The 16106-nt window shown below is 36.8% G+C and overlaps 1 protein-coding gene across 1 annotated transcript in view; it reads left to right on the plus strand.

Moving 5' to 3' along the window:
• The window catches only part of LRRC72 (leucine rich repeat containing 72), a 56481-nt gene that overhangs the window by 26710 nt on the left and 13665 nt on the right, over window positions 1–16106 (plus strand). Inside the window, exons 4-5 of the mRNA XM_004377506.2 lie at window positions 9559–9640; window positions 10750–10860. Coding sequence (XP_004377563.1) covers window positions 9559–9640; window positions 10750–10860 — 193 coding nt within the window. The remainder of the gene's footprint in view (window positions 1–9558; window positions 9641–10749; window positions 10861–16106) is intronic.

Genomic DNA, 16106 nt, shown 5'->3' on the forward strand with positions numbered 1-16106 from the left:
CTCTAAATCACCTGTTGGTATTGCTGCAGCTACTACTTTTCTCTTTTAGGCAATATATATCGAGTTTCCACTAAGGGAGAAGAAGATTTAGTTCTTTCTCTTTCCTCCTTCAACTTCCACCACGCACATGCATACCTTCCATTCCCCCGATGTGGTTGTGCTGTAATTTTTGTTAAATCAGTATTTACTGTTTACATTGTTATGACAATTTATGCCACTCAGAGCTATGCCATGTATTAATCTCTACTTATTTTTCCCTTCTTGTTCTTCTTTCACTTCCCTGTACTTAATGTTTGTTTTATTTTTTAGTTTTTTATTTGCTATTTTCATTTATTCAACCCAAACTCTTTGCCAGTTGACCATAGCTATTGAAAGTATTCATTCAATTACTTTCATTTTCTTGAAGAAGTATACCCAAGACCTTCTGACTTGCTCCAATCTGGACTGCTTGCCCTGTGTGTCTGTGCATAGCTTCAGTCTCCCTTCACTACCATGCTGTGGATTTCCTTTGTCTCTCTTGTTTCTTGTATCACATGCTTTTCTTTTTTTCAAACTATTCCCTTGCTTTGTTGGAGTACATTCTCCAGGTGCTTCCTAAGAAAGAGGTGTGGGTGGTAAATATTTTAAGATTGTGCATGCCTGCAATTGTGTTTATTCAATTCTCATATTTGGACAAATATTGTGGTTTATGTGGTTGATCAAATTCTAGGTTAGAGATAAGGCAACTCTCTATTATCTTCTAGTTTTCAGTGTAGTTGTTGAGAAGTGTGAAGCCATTTTGAGTCCTGATCCCCTTTGTACATGGTGGGTGTGTGTGTGGGGGGGGGGTGTTCCCTGTTTAGAAGCCTGTAGGCTCTTCTTTGTCCTTGTTGTTCAGACATTTCACAGTGATATGCCTTGATGTGAGTCTATTTTTATCTATTTGCTGATCTTAGGGTAATTTCAATCTAGAAACTCAAGGTCTTTCAGTTTTGGGGAATTTTCTTGAAATATATTGTTGATTTTTCCCCCTTTCATATCCACTATTCTCTCTTCCTGGAACTTCAAATGTGCAAATCTTAAAGTACTTAACCGGTCCTATGATTTTCCTACATTTTCTGCCTTATTTGCTATTTATTTGTCATTTTTCTCTCCTTTTTGACAGATTTCCTCAACTTTCCCTCCAACCTTCCTATTAAGTTTTTAATGTCTGCTTTAATGATTTTCAATTTCAAGGCCTCTTTTCTTCTCTAAATGTTTATTTTCATGTTACTTTTATTGTTGTTGTTTGTTTGTTTTAAGGATAAAAGATCTTATCTAATCTCTCCAAACATAATAATTATAGTGGTGGTGGTGGGGTTTTGTTGTTACTGCTGCTGCTGTTGTTTGCATAGTATCTGTTTTCTCTAAGTTGATCTTGCTTTCATTTTCTTCTTTTAATATCTATTTTTCATGTCACAACTTTTTCCTCAGATATCCTTGACTATCTTCTCATATTTAAGACGAGAGTCTGAAATGTTCATCAGAAGCACTGTGTGGAAATTCTAGCCAGTAGAATTCAGCAACATATCAAAAAATTAATTTACCATGACCAAGTGGGATTCATACCAAGTATGCAGGATGGTTCAACATTAGAAAAACAATCAATGTAATCCATCACATAAATAAAACAAAAGACAAGAACCATATGATCTTATCAATTCATGCAGAAAAGGCATTTGACAAAGTCCAACACTTATTCATGATTAAAAAAAAAAATTCTTAGCAAAATAGGAATAGAAGGGAAATTCCTCAACATAATTAAGGGCATTTATACAAAGCCAACAGCCAACATCATCCTAAATGGAGAGAGTCTGAAAGTATTCCCCTGGAGAACGGGAACCAGACAAGGATGCCCTTTATCACCTCTGTTACTCAACATTGTGCTGGAGGTCCTAGCCAGAGCAGTTAGACTAGAAAAAGAAATAAAGGGCATCCAAATTGGTAAGGAAGAAGTAAAAGTATCTCTATTTGTAGATGATATGATCTTATACACAGAAAACCCCAAAGAAGCCACAAGAAAATTACTGGAACTAATAGAAGATTTCAGCAAAGTATCAGGATACAAGATAAACATACAAAAATCAGTTGGATTCCTCTACACCAACAAAGAGAACTTCAATGAGGAAATCACCAAATCAATACCATTTACAATAGCCCCCAAGAAGATAAAATACTTAGGAATAAATCTAACCAGAGACGTAAAAGACCTATACAAAGAAAACTACAAGACACTACTGCAAGAAACCAAAAGAAACCTACAAAAGTGGAAAAACATACCTTGCTCATGGATAGCAAGACTCAACATTGTGAAAATGTCTATTCTACCCAAAGCAATCTACAGATACGATGCAATCCCGATCCAAATTCCAATGGCATTTTTTAATGAGATGGCGAAACAAATCACCAACTTCATATGGAAAGGGAAGAGGTTCTGGATAAATAAAGCATTACTGGAGAAGAATAAAAAAGTGGGAGGCCTCACACTACCTGATTTTAGAACCTATTATACCGCCATGGTAGTCAAAACAGCCTGGTCCTGGTACAGCAACAGATACATAGACCAATGGAACAGAATTGAGAATCCAGACATAAATTCATCCACCTATGAGCAGCTGATATTTCACAAAGGCCCAAAGTCATTAATTGGGGAAAAGACAGTCTCTTTAACAAATGGTGCTGGCATAACTGGATATCCATCTGCAAAAAACTGAAACAAGACCTATACCTCACACCATGCACAAAAAATAACTCAAAATGGATCAAAGACCTAAATATAAAATCTAAATAAAGATCATGGAAGAAAAAATAGGGACAATGCTAGGAGCCCTAATACATGGCATAAACAGAATACAAAACCTTACTAACAATGCACAAACACCAGAAGAGAAGCTAGATAACCGGGAGCTCCTAAAAATCAAACATTTAAGCTCATAAAAAGACTTCACCAAAACAGAAAAAGACAACGTACAGACTGGGAAATAATTTTTGGCTACAACAAATCTGATCAGTGTCTAATCTCTGAAATCTGCAAGATACTGCAAAACCTCAACAACAAAAAGACAAATAACCCAATTAAAAAATGGGTAAAGGATATGAACAGGCACTTCGCCAAAGAAGACATTCTGGCAGATACCAGATACATGAGGAAATGCTCTGGAGGGATCGGAAGACATGACCCTCAGACTCTCCATTAGCCCAGAACTGAAACCATTCCTGAAGCCGAAGATTAGACTGGACTATGGGACATAAAATGATACTCATGAAGAGAATGCTTTTTAGCTCAAGTAGATACATGAGGTTAAATGGGTAGCTCTTGTCCGGAGACGAGATGAGACGGCAAAATGGGACAGGAGCTGGTTGAATGGACATGGGAAATCCGGGGTGGAAAGGAGGAGTGTGCTGTCACATTATAGGGAGAGCAGCTAGGGTCACATTGCAATGTGTATATAAATTTTTGTATGAGAAACTGACTTGAACTGTAAACTTTCACTGAAAGTACAATAAAAAAAAAAAAACTACTGTGTGGGTGTGCTTGTCATTTGTGAGCTTCACTGTGGGATCATCTGGCAAGGCAGTTTTGGGAGAAATCCTGATAGTAATATTTTTAGTTGTCTCTTCTTGGGCTGGTCAGATTCCCCAGAAAAGCCTTTTCCAATCCCCTGCCCAGTGGGTAAAGACCTGGCCACCGACAGTCTCAGTGCCAAGCTGGGGAATGAAAGTTGGGAGTTCTCAACATTTCATGTGATTGCATTCTCTTAATCTTCCTGTTTTCAGTACAGACCCTCTGTCTGCAACTCTGTCTGGTGTCTAACTGCTCAGGAACTCTGTCTGCTATTCTCTCTAGAGAACAAACCTTTAGTCTTTTGATGTGGTAAAAGAGGCTCAGTTGCCTAGCAGGTAGATAGGGGGATGAGGGCATTTTCTAGAAATGGGGTTGCTTCTTAAATAGCTTTCAATAATCCTTTTTTAATCCTCTCTTCTTCACCCTCACTTCCACTTACTGAATCTTTTAAAAATATTGTGGCATATATCAGGTTGGTTTCTTGTTTTAGAATTTGGCTTTCTAATTTCTGTTAATTCTATTACCACTTGACCATATGCTTTCCAGCTTCCAAATTTGTATTACTGTTGTCTAATTTCCTGTTCTCTTTGTGCTCATAGACATAAACCTTTTAAAACAATTCTATTACTGTCATTTTAGATGACTTTTTGGATGGAGCAAATGTAGGTGTGTGTGTATCATCTAAACCTTTAACCAGAAGTCATTTTTCTCTTCTATGCAAGCTCATGTGTATAATTTTTAAGTTCTCTTCCAAGTCTAAAGTTCTGTGGTCTTGTTTTACAATACTGGAAACTTTTCAAAGTCATCCTTTATATTGATGACACTATTTAGGTTTAATGAATATAGTCCCAAAGTTGATTTTACAAGCTAATGTCCTAGGGAGTTGTGATAGGGCATAACTTGATGGACACTTGGAAATTTTCCCAGATCACAAATACCGGTTTTAAATGGGCCTGAGAGTTAACAGTCTGAGTCATTGATCAGCATCATGGAATGGCTAATACCTTTAAGCCCTGTCAGCAACAACATCAGCAATATAATTATTTGCCTCTATGACCTATATAAATGGGAGTCTAGGGCATGTTGAAAAAGGATGAAGTGAGAAGAAAAAAGAAAGAATGGGGTGGTCAGGGGCAGGAGGGTGCTAGCAGGAGAGAGACGAATACTGAAAAGCAGGGTTGAAGGAAGCAAGAGCAAGCGCACTTGTTTGTATACTACGTAGTTTAGCGTTAGTGTGAGGTAGTTCTTTTGGTTTGGGTTGGTCGGTAACCATACGCACTTGTCTAGGGTCTGCTGATAGGTCTTGTGAATCACAGGAGAACATCTCCTATGGGATGGAGGTAGGATAGAACAGCATCTTGGAACCAAAGCCAGCCTGAGGTAGGGAGCTACTGTTGAGAAGAATCAAGATCACCTGAGAAGTCAAGATTAGATCAGATGGACGGAGGAAGTCAAGCCAGTGGCTCAAGCTGAGTCTGATAGTTCAGCTTCCTGCTCCGGATCTTAGTGAAATGTAGTGGTTTTCAGCAGGGATCTTGGCAACTGGGTCAAACCTCTGTTCCACCATGGACTTGCAGAGTAATCTTGGCAAGTTACTTAACCTCTCTGCTTTGATTTCCTCATAATATTACTCCTACCATGTTGGTTGCTTGAAGATTAAATACATTGCTTGGCATGTAGTAAAACTACATTCTGTTTATTATTATTTGTATATGTCTAGAGTTTATTATATTTCTTTTCTATTTCAGACCAAATGTTTTGTGTTCATTTTATATATGTTTTTGGAATCTTAGGGTTATTGCTTAAATAATAGAAAAAAATTTATGGAATATTTTCCATTATTCAATCTAATGAAATAATGTATTTCAAGATATTTTCAAAATAATGTGTTTTGGGTGGTTTATATGAAAGTCTCTCAAAATTAAATGGTTTAATTATGATTCAATACATGCCAGTCATTGGCTTGGGAGTCAAAAAGACTTGGATTTGAATCTTTACTCTGTTACTTAGGATCTCCGGACCTTGAGAAAGTTAATTAACCTTTTCTGAGCCTTGGTTTCCTAATAAGTAAACTGGGATACTTTGCACTTATACATAAGTGTTACACATAAGATTGCTATGAGTTGAAACCGACTTGATGGCAACTAACAACAATAACAACAAACTGGGGATAAAATGAATAATATGGGGCTGTTGTAAGGATCATATTAGATAATGCCTGTGAAAACATCTAGCTCAGTTCCTGGCTCAAAAAAAGCACTTAATAAATGTGACTCTCTTTTTCCGTGTCTCAGCTGGGGACATTTTGCCACCAGGGGGCGTTTGCAGCGTCTGGAGACATTTTTGGTTGTCACGACATGGGAGAAGGAGTTGTCTATGAACGTCTAGTGGATAGAGACCAGGGATGCTACTAAACATCTTACAATGCACAGGACAGCTCCCTCCACCCCGACAAAACATTATCTGGTCCAAAATGTCAATAGTGCCTGATGTTGACTTGATTCCAACTCATGATGACCCCAAGTGTGTCACAGTAGAACTGTGCTCCATAGGGTTTTTCAATTGCTAATTTTTTCAGGAGTAGATTGCCAGACCTTTTTTCTGAGGCACTTCTGGCTGGACTCAAACCTCCAACCTTTTGGCTAGCTGCCGAGAATGTTAACCTCTTGTACCATGCCTCCGTAATTTTAATCTTGTGCTGGTACACATTTTTTCACCAGTAGTATCTCAGTGGTTACTTATAAGTGTTTTATATTAAATGTAAGAGCTTCTAGCACTATCAAAATAATAATGGTTATAATAACAAATAATAATATCTACATTTATTGAGCACTTGCTATGTGCCAAGCCTTGAGCTAAGATATATGATTTGCAAAAGGTACACTAAATATCAAACAAGGACAATCCTTACAATCAGTAGTGTAGATTTTTCTAAATGCACAAGTATAATAAAATTTTACTTTAATGATGGCTTAAATATCAGGACAATCAGCATGTCTTCCAATTCTTATTGCTAAATCTTGACTTTACAATTTTCTATATTGCAATTTATCTATTAAGCCTGTGAATTCTACTTTAAAACTGCCTCTCAATTCCCTCTACTTCACTCTTGTCCCACTGCCATTACTCTGCTCTGCGCTGTCATCATATTCTCCTAAATCAGACCAACACCCTCCCTATTCCTCTCCTGCCATTACACTTGCTATCTCCTCTAATCCATGTTCTGCCCTGCCATGTTATTTGTAAAATAAAGTTGGGCAATAACATTCTTCTGCATACCATCTTTCAATAGCACACCAAGTTTCCCATGATGTGACTTTGTCTCTTGCCACCTTATCTTCCCACCCCAACAAATAATGCAGTTTTATAATCCCAGTAATTATGATCCAAGGATATTAATGCTCTCGAGAAACAATGATTTTTAAAATCAGGATGAAACTGTTGGGTTTGTTAGATTTTTCTTCTTGTGCTAATGAGTAATGCAAGAGAAATTAAAGCCTCAACTAATCAGTAATGTGGAGTTGATGTGTGGTCAGCAGGCAACTGGAGAAAGAGAGAAGGAAAAGTCATGGTTTCCACTGGTGTTCTTTTCTTCTTCTGATGTCAGATGTCGCTATTATAAGACCAGGGAGTGGTGAGAAGAAGAATGGAAGGCAGTGAGTCGATGCCAGAAGGCTCCTAGGGAAAGTGTAAAGGAAAGCCAGCTGTGACTCACCTTCCTGCTTTGAACGGTTTTTCCTACCTGTGGGAAACAGGGCTCCTTTCATGACTTAACAAGAGCTATCGTGAAATTATTGGCAGTCCTCCTGCATGAGTGTTGGCATAATTTGATGGAGATGAGTCTGAAAGAATGAGATGAACAGCACAGGTACATTTTACAGCTTCATAATTTGTGAATGTTGCAAATATAAAACAAAATTAAAGAAACTTCATAAAGAAACACGTTTTCAAACTTTGGATACAAATATAAAATAGCTTTTCTGAGATGTAAAAGGAATGCTCGCTCAGTCAGATGTGTTGGCTGAAATCTATTAATCAAGGGACAAAACGGTCTATTTAACTGGTAACAATAGTTCTTGTGATAAGCTTTAATAAACATATAAGACTAAATTACAATCAAGATCTTTTTTTATATATATAAAATGCTAAATACTTGATCAATAACTATTTCACGAGGATCTTCTCCCTGCTATATCCTGTATTCGATAGAAAGGTGTCATAACTACTGCTCTTAAAACCTTGGAGCCCTGGTGGTGCAGTGGTTAAGTGTTTGGCTGTTGACCTAAAGGTCGGCAGTTCAAATTCACCAGCCACTCCTTGGAAACCCTATGGGGCAGTTCTATTCTGTCCTGTAGGGTTGGAATTTACTCGATTGCAACAGGTTTGGTTTTGTTTCTTAAAAACTATTTTTCCCTCCATTGTATCACTCCCATGTTTCATCCTCACAGCTCAAACAAACCTCTTAACTTATATTAAGGTTATAGAGTCAATATTTTTTAAATGGGTATTTTTATGCAGAGTAACAGAAACATTTTGACATACTGTCTATATTTGAATACCCCATATCGTGTATACAATACTTAATGCTTCATTTGAGGAATTTTCAAGAGTACTTTTAACTATTTCCAATTTTCATATGCACTGAATTTAGAATCTAACCTTAATAGTAAGGTGCAACCCCACCATATTGTCAGGAAAGTGGGGAGGTGGGAAAGACAAGATACTGAAAAAACATAGTTTCTTTCCTTAAGGAAGATACAAAACTCTAGTAATCAAGTGGTTAATTGTACAAATCAAACTAAGTGTTGAAGGTTCATGAGCCTGGGGCTTGTCAGGAAAGGCCATGTTAAAAAAGATGAACATGTAAAGTAACAATATTGTGTTGTGCCTTGCCCTCTAGTTGGATGGGGTGGTAGCTGGTTATGAGCCGTGAGCACTGGGATTGATCTGGCAGAGTTGCCTCCTAAATGCATTCAGATTACAGAGTACTCAGCTAGGTTGAGATCTGTTTACAAGAAGAGCTTTGAGCCAGTGAAGAAGAGACGGCTTTTAGAGTGGGACATAAAGTAAAATGATACAAAATTAGACCATCATTCAAGAGATCTGACTGAAAGAGCTGGAGCAAGTGTGAGTTTAAAAAAACAAAAAGTAGGTCAAAAATGAAGCAAGAAGACAGTAGTGAGACACAAGGAGACCAAAGGATAGTTTCAACAAATCATTGGAATGGAGAAAACCTACCATAGCAGTACGATCATGCATGGTTTGGTATGCCTTGCTTGCCTGGGACTGGTCCTTAAGAAGGGTCAGAAACGTACCAGGAAAACAAGACATGCAGGTAAAGGGCAAACATGACTCATGCACAGATGCAGAAATGGTCTTGGCATTCATTATCTGAGGAGACAGCCCTTGGCACATAATAAACCAAAAAATCAAACCTGTTGCCATTAATCCAATCCGACTTACAGCGACCCTCTAGGACAGAGTAGAACTGCCCCATAGGGTTTCCAAGGTTGTCATCTTTAAGGAAGCAGACTGCCACATCTTTCTCTTGTAGAGCGGCTGATGGGTTCGAACTGCCTACCTTTTGGTAGCAGCTGCGCCACCAGGTCTCCTTTGGCACAAAACAGGCACTTAATAATATTTGATGGCAAATTAATAATATCTGGTGCCAGATCCCTGGAGAACCTATAGAGCAGAATAGGGAAAAATATGGTTAGAACAAAAGGGCTAGGCTAGATTAGAGAAGCTTTGAAAAGCACGCAAGGGAGTTTGGCCTAGATGTGGTAAGAGTTTATTTTAAGGCAGCCAAAAACGTCCTTCTCATCACATTGTCTTCAAGGACAGTCCTGATATAAATTTCTAGCCCAGAACAAAAGATCAAAAATAATTAATTATAGCAGCAAAGGTCAAACTTCTATGCCTTATTACAAATATATAAATTATTTTATAAAGCATATTTTTCTCTCTATTTTCAGCTCCATGGGATAGCATTTCTAACTAAAAACTATTGTCTGACAGAACTATATCTAAACAACAATGCAATATTTGAGATAGCAGGTACCTCTTAAATTTTCTCTTAATCGAATAAATTTTCAAGGAAGTAACTAGCAAACTTCAACTATGATATTGCTAATGAATGTAAAAATCTGTTTAATCATTTCTGTTGAAATTATGTGATGGAATTTTTACTTTCTAGTATTAGTTGCATTTTCATTTTAAGATGTGCTGTTAAATTACAGTTCTAATTCCTTATTTTCATGTATCTTATTCAAAATGCAAAAAAAATTTTTTAACATAGGACTTTAGCCACTCTATCACACAGTTGGAGACAAACTAGGTATTGTGGAATCATATCTTAACAATATTTGGGAGCATTAATAAATATAGCAGCTTAATAAATAATTTGGCAAGTTTCTACTGGCTACGATTTTTACCAGTTAAATTCCTATTTCCACGCTGAGTAAATTTTATATGAACAACAATCTCTTAGCTGACAATTTCAAGTCAGGTATAAAAATATGTAATATACCATGATCATGAAACATAAAGAAGTGTTATGTAAAAATTTTCTTTAATATCATATAGCATAGACTCAAACTATCATAATTTTTAAGGCCCACCATGATTTTGTGCACCACTAAGAAAGAAAAATCTTTCTTCAACTATGACATGGCTATCACACAAGCACATTCCACTTTTGTTTATGTTAAAAATGTAGGAAATGTGAATTTTAGAATCAACAAAAGTGATATGACCATTTGACTTCCTATTGTGCAAATAACACACTTGAGTAATTTGGAGGAAAGCACTTAATTGGATGAGGAATTATTCTCTCAGTTCACATTATAAATCTAAGTAATGGTGGCTAAAAAAGTAAACAAAAAAAAGAAAGAAAATGATCCCCCAAAGCCAAACAAACAAAATTATTGTTACAGAAAAACAAACATAAAACAATAACGGTGGAAAGAAATGGATGCTATATTCTCATATTGCAATAGGTTATCTGAATTTTTATGCTTTATTGTGTTCCTAATGATAGTTCAAAATATTATAAAGAATCAGTCCTCCTTTGACCATCTGTAATGTATTCTTTACTTTTGTTAATTGTTTAGTTAATGCTAGAAATGTTTAAAATCTTATGAAAATGTTTATTTTGTTTTTTGTAGGCCTGCACAGTTTGCGTTCTTTGCATATCCTCATGCTACACCACAATGAACTAACAAACATTGATGTAACAGTGAAGGAATTAAAGGGAATGCTGAATCTGAAGATCCTAAGTATCAATTTGACCTTTTATATGTTCATAAGTTAAAAATACAATAATGCAAGGAATTTTTCAATCTTTTAAGCTTAAAATTAGAATTGCAATGTTTCTATCTAAAATACTTAGATATGTCCTAAAATGAGACTGGATCTTATTCTTTTTCAGACATGCTTTTGAAAGAGTAATGGGTAGAAAAAAATTTTGCAAAACAATGTGGCATGTCAAACAAAAATGACAAAAGTAACAAAAGATTTACATGTTTAGATCTGTATTTTTGGTTTTTCTTCAAAAGTAAGTTTTAAACACATATTAGATGAGTCCATTTATATGAAATGTCCAGAATAGGCATTTCTGTAAAGTAGCCATTAGCCCCATCTTTAAATAGATTATTAGCATTTACCTATGACTGGAGGTGATAGCTAATGGGTATGGGGTACAGAATTTCTTTTTTGGGGTGATGAAAATGTTCTAAAATTGTGGTGATGGTTCCACAACTCTGTGAATATACTAAAAACCATTGACTTGTACACTGGGTGAATTTACACTTGTAAATGGGTGAATTGTGTGGTACATAAATTATATTAATAAAGCTGATACCAACAACAACAACGAAAGAACAGTTTTAAGCCTTCATCAGTGAGCAGCAAATTTCGTCCTTATACATATTGACTCACACTAGCAAGGAACTGGCCTCAGCTTTGGAATGAAGTGCAGAAAGCTTCCTCGTCTTGTGTGAAAGTATCAGAATTTGCTTGCATATGTGAATTATATGGCCCTTCTATGCTGAACAAATACCTTTTATGATGCAAATAATACATAGTTCCGACTCTCAGTGCTCAGCTGCTAACTGAAAGTTCGGCACTTCAAACCCACCAGCTGCTCCACGGGAGAAAGATGTGTCAGTCTTCTTCCGTAAAGATTTACAGCCTTGGAAACCCTTTGGGGCCGTTCTCCTTTGTCCTGTAGGGTCTCTACGAGTCATAATCAACTGGATGGCAACGGGTTTACTCTCAGTTAGCCGCACAAACATGCACACAACCATAGTACAAGACAGAGAGTTCTATGTGTACCAAAGACTCTCAGATCAATGAGTGGTTTTTCAAACTTGTGTTTGGACACTTCATTATGTAAATTTATGAGGTAGAGATTGTTTCCTATTAACATTTTATTCATTTCTCAGATTTGTATAAGACATTATTTTGTATACACACAAACTGGTTTCCATGGAGAGGGTTCTGAGCAGGTCAATACATAGAGAGTAACTAGAGCTTTCATATATTTTCAGTGCTATCAGTTACATTTATTGGATTGAGGAGACTTGATTCATGTGCTTATAGGTAGATTCTTGGAATCCAAATATGAAATCCACACCAAGTTTATGGCAATTCCATGCTTATTTTGGAGACATGATGAGGCCACCTACTATTAGGGATCACTTACAACTTTCTTGTTTTCTGAGGAACAAACAGCATTGACCTGCATATTTGAATTATCTGGCGGTTCTATACTGAACAAACACTTTATGATTAGAGAACTGGTTATGCTAGATTCAGAACTCTCTCTTATCCTCATTTTTCTTAAAATGGGGCTAATAGCTGCTTCTTAGGGTTGCCTTGAACATTAATATAACTCACTAAAACACTTTTTAAAAAAGTATTTCTCACTGTTCATATTATTTTGAAACAATAGCAAAATCAAAGCTTGTTTTATTGTGGATTATGTAAGTTATATAATGAATTAAGATACATGGCATCTAAAAATTCTGCTAAGAAGTGAATAGACTCAAAAAATATAGCTGACATTTTAAATAATTGTAATAACATGTTTTTTTCCTATATGTGTGAATGCTTGAATGTCTTTCTTGTAGAGAAGATGCTTCCTTACTGTATTCTCACTTAAATCTTCACAGCAATCCTATGATGAAACTAGAATTATTCACTCCTTAATGGTGGAAATGCAAGGCTTAGAGATTTAGCCAAATTACCAAGTTTGAAACTAAGTTGAAACTTAAACCCATGCCTTGTCTCACTTATTTATCATTTATTTATTCATTTATTCAATAAATGGATATCTTATTTACTATGCCACTCAGCTAGACAATGGGAATACAAAGGTGAACAAGAACGATCCAGTCCGGACCTTTATGGAGCTTACGGTTTTACAACTCTCAACTTAAATCTTTCTTACAAAGCTAGACCAGCTTGCTGAGAAACTGCTTTGTACAATTTGCTAAATGTAACAACTCAGTAATGTATGCATATTTATTTGACAAAATATCATCTTAATATTACTGAACAGTAGTAAACAGGGTTGTGGCATGAACAAATGTACCCGGCCCAGGAGTGAGTAGAGTCTGAAATTCAACCCTACTCAGACATGTCCCCCAGCAAAGAATTGTATGATCCTGAGGTAGAGTGGGGAGGGTGCTTTTCTAGTTCTTTCAGAGGCTCCTGGGCCTGTGGCAGCTTGATAAGTATAATGTCCACCTCTTTACCTCTCACCTTGAATGCTGATCTTACTAAGTAACCTTGGCCTAGAACCAATGTAAGTGACCTCTACTCAAAACCTTAGTGATGAAACTCAAGTTATATAATTGTTTCAGTTAAGAATCTTAGAGTAGTTAGAGTAGAATGGAGAGAATGCTGTGCCCAATTACCAAAATGAATTTCCTGAATACTCTTTGTAGTAAATATTGGTTAGCGATATTATATGGAAAAAATGCTTGCATTTGTGCAGTTAGGTCTTCAGATTAGGTTTCTATGTGTCTCGTGCAATCACAGATTAGATTCAGCTCATTAACTAAAAGGAAAAATCCACATATTTTCAAATGTCATAATTTTTGTCTTTTCAAGTTATAAAACCATATCAAAAATTCAAGGCATTATTATTATTCCACTTAAATTACAAGTTCTTCAGAGGGTGAGAGAATAGCCCGGAGGGTAAACCTCTAATCCATTTCAGCATTGCATCCTCTACTGGCATTTGTAAGGAGAATTGCCAAGCAATTGCCCAGGAGACATGCTGGGAGCTTCAGGGAGGCCTAACACTAGCTGCAGAGTGTGAGGTCCTGGTAACTGAAATTCCTGACTTCCCTGCTGAGTCAGGAAGGCCCCACCTCTTCTCTCCAGGAGGTCTTCCTTTCCACACCCTCCCTCTCCAGCTTCTTTTCTCTTTCCTTTCCCTCTTCCGAAGCCCTGGTGGCACAGTGATTAAGAGCTCCGCTGCTAACCAAAATGTCAGCGGTTCAAATCCACCAGCTGCTCTTTGGAAACCGTGTGCGTCAGTTCACCTCTGTTCTATAGGGTCGCTATGAGTTGGTATCAAAACGACAGCAATGGGTTTTTCCCCCCTCCATCCTCCTTCTAAATCAGAACACCCTCTTAGTGGCCAGTGACTTTTACAAACCTTTAGTCTCCTTGCCCCTTTCCCACCGCTTAGAGAGAAAAAAAAAAAAAACACGACCACCACCACCACCAACAGCGGCAACAACAAAAAACGTAACCCACTCTCCTGTTCCTAAACCTTTAGCCTCCTAATTTCTCTCAGATTTTCTCTATGTTTTATTAAGCTATACTGTTGAAAAAAAGTATACCTAGACCCTGCCATTCCATAATTTTTAAGACCACCTTTCTAGCAGAACTTGGAAGTAGGGAATCCCCCCTTTCAAGAGAGGGTCTCCATGTTTCTGCAGGTACGGCTCTTAAGCATGTTCTACCCTTCCTCATGGGGCCTCAGTCCACTGCTGATAGCAAGCACAGCCAGGGTGTTAAGAGGAATACTGGGATACCAGGATGAGATTATGATCTTAAAGATCTCTTCATTTGAGTCTTTTTACTTGACTTGCCCCTCAAGGTGAGACCATCCCTCTCGAACTCAAAGTAATCCACCAAATGAACAAACAAAAAGCCAACTGGGGGTCTTTTGCTGCTCTTTGTCCTGAATAAGAGAATGTTCTGCCCCCTCCACCCTCCTCATCTCCTGCTTTATTCCATTTTACTTCTTAAAATTCAGAGTTCATTTTCATAGTCTGTAAAAGCATGTGGTGTGTGGTGGCCCACAGATTTTATTTAGTTAAAATAGGATGGTGATGGCAATGGAGATGCTGACCTTACTAAGTAGACTTGACTGAGATCTTGATGTCTGATCGCGGACATTGAACTTTACAAGCTATTCTGTATAGGCACAGAATGTAACTGCTTTCCCCTCTCTCTCTTTTTCCCCATCTACTAAAAACGGTGTGTTAGTATCTCATTAGTTACATCAGCTGTCTTCAAAGGTGGACTTAAAAACATTTGGGTTCATTTAAATGATGCTTTTTAATTCTGCTTTAAAAGTTTAAAAAAGTTAACTGAAGCCAATAATTTAAATGACTGTATGTCTTATTTTTCTTTTCTCTCTCAATAATAAGTAGCTTCACACATGTAACTCATGTAACTCAAGCTTGGGCAGTAAGGTAGTAGAGACATTTTGATATATTATTGAGTAAATGTAAATTGCTTAGACTCAGAATCCTAAATTAAGATAAGCAAGACAGTGCTGGCGCCACTGAGGTGTACTCAATAAGTAGCCTAGAGGGAAGGTGGATTAAATAGTATTAACCTATTGAAAGTGAAAGTGTAAGCAATTTCACTTCATAGTTTCTAAAGGAATGCACCCATACATCATAGGAGGCTTTTAGAACTTTCAGACACAGGAAACTGATTTCATATCTTAGAAATTTAATTTACGGTAATTTTAGTAGCATCAATCCAAAACTCATAAATCCAAAATGTTAGATGTTTCATAGCATAGGGGGGAAAAAAAGAGTTGAAAATAAGATTGCTTCCTACAAAAATCTAAGAGCTAGAAAAAAAGTGAAGAATAATAAAAATGAAATGCCTTTCAAATTATATAATTCTATTTTTTAAAGTTAATTTAGGCAGAGGCTGGGCTAAAAGTTTTCTGACTTGCTGTCACTCAGATTTTACTTTATGATGCGTCGAATGGTGAATTGCCACAAGCACATCGAGTTTTTAGTACTGAGACACCTTCTTAAAAAATAATGGAAGAGCAATGAATCCAAGTTCTGTGTTTTGTTTAGCTGAACAGTTTTTAAATTAAAACACCTAAAAAGTTACTTAACTATGGACTAGGGGAAAAAAGCCAAGAAAATAAATGAGATACTCATGTTTTCAGAGAGAAAAGAGAATGTGAAAGATATAACCCAAAAAACTCATACCCATTGCTGTGGAATTGATTCCAACTCATAGTGACACTGTA

Source organism: Trichechus manatus, unplaced genomic scaffold, assembly GCF_000243295.1.
Source record: "Trichechus manatus latirostris isolate Lorelei unplaced genomic scaffold, TriManLat1.0 scaffold00050, whole genome shotgun sequence".
Classification (NCBI taxonomy): domain Eukaryota; kingdom Metazoa; phylum Chordata; class Mammalia; order Sirenia; family Trichechidae; genus Trichechus; species Trichechus manatus.